This window comes from Sparus aurata, chromosome 20, assembly GCF_900880675.1.
Source record: "Sparus aurata chromosome 20, fSpaAur1.1, whole genome shotgun sequence".
NCBI lineage: Eukaryota > Metazoa > Chordata > Actinopteri > Spariformes > Sparidae > Sparus > Sparus aurata.
The window spans coordinates 12,718,784-12,728,516 of NC_044206.1; the positions used below are offsets into that span (position 1 = coordinate 12,718,784).

At 42.1% G+C, this 9,733-nt stretch overlaps 2 protein-coding genes across 2 annotated transcripts; one reads left to right on the top strand and one right to left on the bottom strand.

The window, feature by feature from the left end:
* Positions 1-791: 791 nt before the first annotated feature.
* Positions 792-5,479, bottom strand: mfsd1l (major facilitator superfamily domain containing 1-like). Its single transcript, XM_030400985.1, has 13 exons — positions 5,300-5,479; positions 4,039-4,139; positions 3,786-3,895; positions 3,622-3,677; positions 3,396-3,539; positions 3,145-3,303; positions 2,813-2,928; positions 2,600-2,700; positions 2,359-2,470; positions 2,116-2,253; positions 1,866-2,005; positions 1,658-1,769; positions 792-1,567 (listed from the first exon to the last, which is right to left on the bottom strand). Exons 1-13 carry the CDS (start codon positions 5,319-5,321, stop codon positions 1,427-1,429), a joined length of 1,452 nt encoding a protein of 483 aa, XP_030256845.1. The 5' UTR covers positions 5,322-5,479; the 3' UTR covers positions 792-1,426.
* A 1,201-nt stretch (positions 5,480-6,680) lies between these two features.
* On the top strand, positions 6,681-9,732 carry eme2 (essential meiotic structure-specific endonuclease subunit 2). Its single transcript, XM_030399571.1, has 8 exons — positions 6,681-7,305; positions 7,614-7,735; positions 7,828-7,923; positions 8,013-8,137; positions 8,266-8,344; positions 8,487-8,602; positions 8,968-9,157; positions 9,293-9,732. Exons 1-8 carry the CDS (start codon positions 6,864-6,866, stop codon positions 9,446-9,448), a joined length of 1,326 nt encoding a protein of 441 aa, XP_030255431.1. The 5' UTR covers positions 6,681-6,863; the 3' UTR covers positions 9,449-9,732.
* Position 9,733: the final 1 nt, after the last annotated feature.

Below are 9,733 nucleotides of genomic sequence, written 5' to 3' on the forward strand. Positions count from 1 at the left end.
CTCTGGACGAGCTAAAAGCTTTTGAGTCACTCACACAGTAGTGGAGTCTTCACACCCCAGTGCTAACTGAACAGGCTGAAGTGTATCCTTTGAAAACACATGTGTAATGAGCTCCACCTACTGGCTGCAATGTGAAAAAAAGTCTGTGCTGACTAATAAGGAAATGACCTTTCTTTCTTTCTTTCTTTCTTTCTTTGAGTATTTATTTACACATTCTGTCCTTGCAGAGCAAGAGTCGTGTTTATCCAATATCGTCTCTCTTCCAGCTAAGATTTTGGACTCCATCAACTTCTGAGTGAAATACCTGGCCCTTTAGCTGCTTAATGCTCCACTACATTCACCAACGACTCACTCACTGTGTCTGTCTTTGGTGCTGAGGGGATTATAAAGTGAGTCTTTGTGACTTTTGTTGCTGAAAATAAAAACTACAAGAACGCTGAGAGGGACCAAGACCACTAAGGTTGAAGGCCGGAGTGCTAAACAACAGCTGAAAACAGCTATAAAGTTGTGTGAAGCTGCAGATCAGGTTATGATAATTCTGTAGGTTCATCACTGAGTGACCCCTTTGTTTCATTGTCATTTGATGCAGTTTTATTAAAGAAGTATTAATAATAGACTAATAATAGACTACACTATAAAAAATAATACCCCGTTTGGATGGCAGACTGTGTCAAATGTAAGTGGGACACCACTGGTACTGTAGGATGTATTAATGATCAATAGTAATCAAAATCATAATCAATCACTCCATATGTCTTATCCATTTAACTAAACCAGGCTTTGCAGAATGGTTCCAAGCAAACATGTATCTTGTTTATTTTCATGTAGCAAAGATCATACCATCAAAAAAGTTTAAAACATTTGACTTTTGCCATTTTGGCATTTTTAAAAACAGAGAAAATTCCCTTCTTCAAGTACAGAATGAAATCTCTAACCAACATACAGATAAGAGGTACAAATATTTCAGGCTTCATAAAAAAAAAAGATCATACTAAAAACAGACAATATGTTTTCCTGACATGTATTTTAACATGTAATCAAAATTATTTAGTGACCTCAGTAAGCTTCACACAGTCGGTCAATATCTGAGTGATGAAACGATTGATTAAATGTGCTAAAACCTATAAAACAGTTAGAGTTTTTGTTTTGTCTTTTTATGGATTTTCTTTTTTCTGAATTTTTACTGAAAAATCTGTAATACCTGGTTCACAATATATTTATACTATATGAGTGTAAATACTGTTTAAACAAGATGTAGCCTTGTTCATTAAACTGCTCAGTTATCTGCTGCAGTGACTGCAGACAAATGCGGTTTCAATGAGGTTTGCAATGGACATAGTTCAGTTTTAAAAATTGGTGCATATAAAACATTTATTTTTAAAAGACATTAGATGTACAGAAGTGTTGAGATTGGAGGAAACAAAACTTAGGAGTTGATAGAACGAGATCTGACCGCCTCTTCCTCGCCATCCTCATCCTGCTCTTCCTCTCCCTGGTTGAGTGGCTCTCTGTCCGAGTCTCTCTCTGCCTGCTCTGACCTCTTGGTCATCTTGTTCAGGGTCCCGCCCTACAGAAAAATAAACATTAAGTCAACATCCTGTAGGCGCAGCACAAATATATATAAAACAGTGCACAAGCTGTGCGTGGGTTGTCTGACCTGTCTGTGGTCGACAACGTTGAGCATCACCGAGGTGACGATGCAGCTGATGGTGTTGGCCAACATGAAGATCATCATCCTCTGCCAACGCCACAACGGAATCTTAGTTTCACTGAACAGGAAATGGAGAAAACATTAACGATCAGTCAAGATCTATCTTACAGCTTGTAGCATCTGCATACAGTCCCTGATCTGAAGTATTTCCTACCTAGAATTGGTGCCCAAAATCTGTCCAACAACCAGATTGGACACCCCGATTCCCACCATCTGTATGGAGGTTGCAAGACCCATGGCTGTTCCAAGAGTTGCCTGAGGTACGACGAGGGGGATAGACGGCCACATGCTCGACTGGAAGACAGCACAGAGTGTTCAAATTAAGATGCATGCTTTTCCTATATATGAGGCACAAACAGATTTACTTGCATCTGCTTAAGTTTAGAAAATTGATCTAAACTCACAGCAGCAAAAGAGTAGGTGACCCCGAGCCATATGGTGGAGACGAGAGGGGGGACAAAAGTGAAGGCCAGGAGTCCAAACACAGGCAGCGTGAGGACGGCACAGGCCACTGCGAAAATGCCCCGCAGGCCCACGTAATCCTGAAATGAACACAAGAGACATCACGTGTTACACAATCTTACCTGCTTATTTCATTTTGATTCATACAGCAGGTTCAGAAAGAGATTTAGGTCACAGATACTCACGATGAGAATGCCCACACTGGCTGAGAGGACCAGCGAGCTGTCATAAACCGCCCCGGCGATATAGGCTGCCTCCTTCTGACTGTAGCCGCTGTACTTATCCTGAATGAACTTACTGGACAGGAAAAATACAGAAACATGTAAGAAATAAGTGATTATTTTAAGTGTATATGCACTACGCTCATATCAACACAGTTGTTTTATGACATTGTTTTATGCATGTTCTGGGTGTTGTCAGCTGTACCTGGCATCGGCAATGAACGGGAAGATGCCATTGTAGAAGAACATAATGGTGAGAACCAGCAGCCAGTATCTTAGCGACAGGAGCTTCACATCCTGAATCCTCTATAGGCACCGAGAGAGTGAGAACACAATCATTTAGTCCACACAATCACTGCCAAACAAAGAAGGTATTGACCATTTCACAGAAAAAACTGAGGTCAGATACTGTTCGTACCACTTTGCGGGACTCCTCTTGGATGGCACCATCAAGCCCCAGCTGCCTCATCCCAACCTTGTCCAGACTGCTGACTATAATGGCGGATGCAAAGCCCAACACGCATAATAGTGCACCTAGAAAACAAAGCATCATGTGCCATAAAGGCACTCTTTAATACAGTTTTAAACCCAGGCCCTATGTTTTGCATATTTAAACAACTTTTACTAGTCAACCCAAAATGCTTGTTTTTTCCTTTTGTTTTGCTATGTTGCTCTTCCACTACTACTGAAACCCCCCTTTAAACTTTTCTTTTGAGAACATTTCATTATTCAGGCATGACATAAACCTACCACCCCAAAGTGTCCACTGCATGCCAAATCTTTCCTCAAACTTCTGGGTGAGGAAGAAGTTCAGGACTGAACCCAGGCGAGAGAAAGCCAGGGTCAGACCGAAAGCCAAGGCCAGCTCCTTCCCTTTGAACCAGAAGGCTGTGATGCGGTTCTGAACAACTAATAAGGACGCAAAAGAGAGAGCAGCTCAGGAACATCCCTCTGGGTTCACTCTGCAAAGACTTTATGCGTATGACTTTAGGTGGCCTTACTGGTCAGAGATCCATTGCCTGATCCAAACAGGAGTCGGCCTGTGAGCATCAGTGGCAGCAGATAGGGAGTCCCTCTGAAGTGGGAGCCCAGCGCGAACATCGACGAGCCCAAAACACACAGGAAGGAGAAGAGAAACACTCCAACTGCAGAGAGAAAATCAATTTACCATGAGCTCCCACAAGTTAGCTGTTTGGTTTAGCACATTTGCAGATAAGATACACTTACAGCGGTTTCCTAATTTGTCAATCAGGAAGCCAGCCATGATCACCACCACCGCATTCCTGTTGAGAAAAGAGCACCAACTGTAGCTGTTTTCTGATGAAGACGTATGTCAGTATATTACAGTAGAGTCACTGTGTGTGTGTGTGTGTGTGTGTGTGTGTTCTTACGTCCAAGCATAGATGGCATAAAGAAGATTGTACTGCTGAGGGCTCATCCCCAGTCCCTCGACACAGTCCACTGTCCCATTGATCACGGTCGCATTGGGACATGTCAGGTTCTGTTAGATGAGGAGGGCGGGGCCACAAACATTAGAACTGTGACATCACACTACAATGATCATACTAAGGTAATACGGAGGAGTCATTCAATACGGATAACATATTTAAGCTAGAGTCTGCTCTCCTGCTCCCTCTTACTCACCCCTTGGAACTGATCCTGCAAAACACTGGGGATGTCGAAGCAGAAGTAGGAGCCGAACGTCAGCAGGCAGTTGAAGAAGAGCACCAGGAAGCGGTAATACGCTGTAAAAATAAGAATGGATCATGAGCTTCCTAAATTTACTATGAAAGTGAGTCTGAAACATGGACAGGAAGAGATACCAAAACCGCTGAAGACTTCAGCGTTTGACAGCAATAGCAGCATTGGTTCACAGTTAAAGTGACTTTCATTTAATATCTAGGGAAACATGTTCCAACCATAAAAAAAGCAGGTACTCTGATGGAAAACCTTAAATTCATTCATCTCTCCTATTTAACATCAGCTTTAATGCAGTGCTTTTGAAAAGATCATCTAACAATAGAGTTTTAAAGATCCAGACATGCTTTAAATCATAGTAATCAAGTATTTTCTCAAATGATTTATAAACAATAAAAAGTTCATTTGCATTCAGGTGCAGCACAGTGAAGGTCAGATATTTACTTGAAGTGATAACAAGAAAAAACAGTGGAACTCAGATCTTTCATTTACGGAAAATTAGTTATACTACAGGCGAGAAAAAACACATCATTACCAGCAGTACAAGTCCTGCATTAATTAATAGTAAAAGTATACTTGAAGTACCCAAGGTAAAAGTACCCATTTCCAGACAACACTTATCGCAAGTGATTCATTTAAGTGTGAGCAACAAACACACTTGCAGCTGGTAAAGTGGGGCTAACTTCTATCGTTTTACATAATGCTGAGTAGCTCCAATATAATACGTCATAATTCATCAGTTGATTAATACTTTTTTAATTTAATCCGGATCTGCAAAATAACTAGAAACAACTGTTGTCAAATAAATGTAGCTGAAGGGGACTTCAATGAACTCTGTGCCCCATGACACCTCTTTTATCTGTGAGTAGGTGCTTCATGTCTACCTCACTGGGAAAACAGACTGTTGTGAGGCAGAATTAACTCAGGGGTGGTAAAAGATTTAGCGAATGAGGTATTATTTCATAATATAATCATGAGATAGCAAACTATTACTGCTAATCTCAACATTTTTGCCACTTCCCGTTCGGTCACATGAGCTCTTAACGACACTTCAAGTTTAAAACGCTGAGTTGTTCAGTTCAGTGACCCAGTTTTTGTTTTTTTTCCTAGCGGGGAGAGTTTTGAGACCAACATCGAGACACAGGTCTGGCTAGCTAAAGCTAAATTTGGACTAATTTTTGGGAAATACAACCATATTCAGACGTACCTTTCTCCGCCGGCTGCGTCATAGTGAGCGAAAAAGACAGTGGCTATAAAAGACAGCTTCTAAATCACATCCTTCAGTGTTGTTTACATGTAAAGGCTAGTGAAGTAGAGCTAGCAGGCTGTGTTGAAGTCCGCTACAACTCTGCTGCTGTTGCTGCTGTCCGCGCGCGCAGTGCAGATCTTTAAACTACATGGATCTATCGAGTGCTGCGTGATGACGTGACGGATGGTTTGGAAATTTGCGGATCGAGCGTCACTGCAGCCGCCCCCGACTACTGTTTTTTAAATCCGAAAACTTTATTGAGGAACAATTCTGAATCTTTAATGTATTATTTTATATTATAAAAATTAAAGAAAAAGTAAAACGAGAATGTTACCGTGACGCTATTTTGTTTTTTGTTTTATGTTATTTTAAAGAGAGAAACATTTTTATTTAATTGCTCTTTAAAAAAAAAAAACAGGAATAAACTTTTTAAATATTCAATTTAACATGTATAAGGCATATATAAAATATATACATATAGATTTAAATTATGCAAGTATGTTATGTATTGCTTTAATTAATTTGTCTGACTGGCATCTTTAAACTACATTACATTTGAAAGGGGTCTCAGTCTATTGAAACCCTCCAAGAGAAAAAATGGAGCATCAACCAAAATCCTCACAGTGGCTTTTATAGGACGCTGCATTGGTTAATTGAATATATGCGTGTTCACATTTTTTCAGATTAAAATATTTTATTTTCTTTTAAGTAGCAGTCTTTAAATGCGTTTCTAATACGCTCCCAATGACACAAAGCACAGCAGCATCTTTAGTTGTTTTTTTGTTTTTTTTAATACATCCCACTCATTGAGTGTTTTATCAGTGTGTCCTCAGATTTAATCCCACAAAACCAAGTCATGTGTCGGCCACAGACTGTGATGTCCATAGTCCACCCGGTGACAGCTGTCGCGACTTACTCTACCTTCTGCTGATCTAATTAACAGCGGAAGAAGTTCTCACAGATACTCTTTCTTAGGAAGGTAGCAATAACACAGTGCACACATACCCAATTACAAGTAAAAGCCCTGCGTTTAAAGTCTTACCTAAGTTAAAATACTTTGCATCAGAAAAGTACCAAAATACTCATTATGAAGAAGGGTTAATTCCATGGTAATAATTAAAATAATGATAAATAACTTTGTTGTTAAATTGTATCATTGTTTTAGAATTAGTGTTGCATTCATGTGTAAGTCGCATGACATGGAAATAAACTACAAATACCCCAGAAATGTGAGCTCACGTAATATTTGGTAAATTAAGTACTTCAGTAAAATGACCCAGTTAAAAAAATAAAGACATCTTATTTACTCTTTAGTCGTGTTTATTCGTAAAAAAGTCTGTTTTCATTGTAGGGGACAAAGCTAGACTATATGTAGCGCGCTTTGCATTTTTTGTCCCTCGGTGGACACCATCGCTGTTGTGCAAGCACAGCTCTCTCAGAGAGATGACACTGAGCTTTCTGAATGTTTGTTAAGGCCACGTGTTGTGTTCAAGAAGTTTTGTTTATGTCTTAAAATTATGAAATGTCCGTGCTGCGCAGAGCTCAAACATGGGAAGTATCTGAATCTGAGGAAAGCGACGGTGAGACCAAACCCAGGAGCAGTCCGATAGCAACAGTCAGCACAGATTTAACAGAGGACCTGAGCTCAGAGGACAAGTGCAGAACCGCCCCATCGTCTGCCACAAAGAGGGAGTCTGGTCAAACTCATGCTTTGTCTCCTCCGAGGCCAGCTGGACGTGGCACACCGAGCCATGCACGAAAACGCCGCACCAAGGAGGAGATCGAGGCGGACCGACAGACAGCCAGGGAGAGGAAGGAGGAGAGGGAGAGACAGAGAGCCGCCAGGGCCCGGGAGAAAGAGGAGAGGAGAGGGGAGCAGCAGAGGAGGAGAGAGGCTGCGGAGAACCTCAAGAGCCTCCGGCCAGAGAACTGCCTCAAGAGTCTGACCATCTGCTTAGACCCAGGTGCTGCCTTCACGGGCCGTCGGAAATTTGCCTTCCAAATTTGACACTGATGCTAGGCAATACTTAATGTACATGGTTACTGGCTAATACATCAAGTTCAACCTTAGTCACATGTTTAAAGTTACTACTCTGTCACAACAAAAACAATTAAAAGACAACTTTCATTTTGCCCCTCTAAATAAAAGCATGCACGTGTAGCCTTTTGTGTTTAAAAGGACCACTGAAAGGCATCATCTGGCCACGTTATGACCTCCACAACGAGGACAATAGTCTGAAATGACTATAAGCCCATATGTGTATTTCTCCAGCTCTTCTCCAACAGGATGGCTCAGACATCTTGCTGGACACCCTGGCTGACTTTGAGTGGAGGCTAAGCATTCAGAGCCAGCAGCTCCCGCGCAGCATCACCTGGACCAGAGACTTACCTCAGGTTGGAGACTTGCTCCTACATCTGCAGCACATCTGGTGGGTGCACAGCTTGTAATCGGCATCTGCATGTTTTCTTTACTGTTTTGCATGTAGCATGGAGATGACGGAAAGAGCTCTGTGGAGGAGGAGCAAGTGGTTCTGGTGCTGGATCTGACTGACCTTATGGATCTGGTGGTCTCCGTGAAGAAAGTAGGCATTACATTGTGAAAGAAAAAAGGAAAAAATGGTAAGATGGCAGCCGAATTGATGGTCACGTTGTTGTTATTCTGTTGCTACAGATGCTACACAGTGAAGAGGAAGAGAGAGGGGTCGGGTCCTTCCTCAGTCCTCTGTTAGAGTGTCTCAACCGGGATGCAAAGAAGGCGGTCACACTCTTAGTGACCGACTCTCAGCCTGATTACAGGTATGTGTGTGTGTCTGTGGCTTCTGATTGTTATACACTGAATAGCCTGGTTGCTTGATTAATCTCAAGTGAGCTAAAACTCTAATTCTATGATGGCTGAGGTGACATATTAGTTTACTTTCCAACAGGACCGATGTGCATGGTGTGCATTTACTATATAGAACACCGGGGTCCAAACTGGGCATGGAGCATCTGGACATCGAGGAGGTCAGATTATTAAAAATGTTCTCAAACATTGCAAATCCTCGACAACAACACGTTCTTGTACACTTTATGATGAATGATGACAGTTTTAACTTTTCAAGTCCAGATGATGAGGCGTCCTTTCTTCGTCTCCTCTCCCCTCCAGGTTCTCGTGCACCTACAGCTCTGCAAGAACATCTCACTGTTCCTCCTGGACGGCTGGCAGGAGGTCACCGACCACGTGTGCGCTGTCACGAAGGCCTTATCGAAGCGCCCGTTCAAGTGAGCCGCCACTTCAATCCCCAGTAAAAGAACCATCAGCTGTTAACTGTCTGTTGTATACTAAAGTGAATATAGTTCACTAATTAAAAAACTTTCTTAGAGCAGTCAGAGAAATGGTGATAACTTGTATAAGCTCATTAATACCATCACATTAATATCTGACTAATCTTCCCTTGCTTACAGAATATGATGAGATAAAGCTTTATTGATCCCACACTGGAGAAATTCACTTGTTATAGCAGCTCAAGTCAGAAGCAGCAAGAAAATAAATACGCAGCAAGATAAAAATATATGTATAAATATATGGATTATATACACAGTAAACACATTGTCACATATACATATGTCCTTCCATGTTTTTACAGACTGCTGACAGAGCGAGCAGAGCTGCCCTTCTGCGTGGATGGTTCGTGGGCCAGCGGGGCTCGGGTGGAGAGGGACGGCTCGGGGCTGATCCAGGTCTGGAGCAGGCAGATCCAGCAGCTGAACAGAGTCAGCCCCGCCGTGGCCTCTGCTGTGACCGCTGCCTACCCGTCTCCTCAGCTGCTGCTGCAGGTACACCGACGCCAGCAGAGGTGGTGGCCTGGATCCCCCACTGTGACCACCCACTGTTTGCAACTGCTGCTTATCAGTGATTTGAAAACGCATCTTTAAACATGTTTTTTGACTTTGTGACTTTATGTTTTTTAGGCGTACCAGAGCTTGGGGTCAGAGGATGAGAGAAAGGGTCTCCTGGCTGGTCTCGTGGTGAAAAGTGGAGGTAAAGAGAGGCGAATAGGACCGGAGATATCAGCCAGAGTTTACCGCTGCCTCACTGCCCAGAATGGCCAGCTGGTCCTGGACTAATTTGTCCACTTGAGAGACGATAAGGACGGACGTCAGCGCAGATAAATCTGGTTTCTAATTACACTTGTGACCACTTGGCTGCTAATGTATAAATGTTGATGTTTACAAGCTAAGAATAGGCCTTAGATATCAAGTTCACCTCCCAGGAAAGCACTATTAGGACTCGTGTGAACTACAGCCAATAGAATATACTAATTATATGATATATTGTGTTTATGCACAAATGCAACATGTGCTGTAAGAAGGACTGCTTTCTGTATATAAAAAAATGTGCTGCAGCAGAAC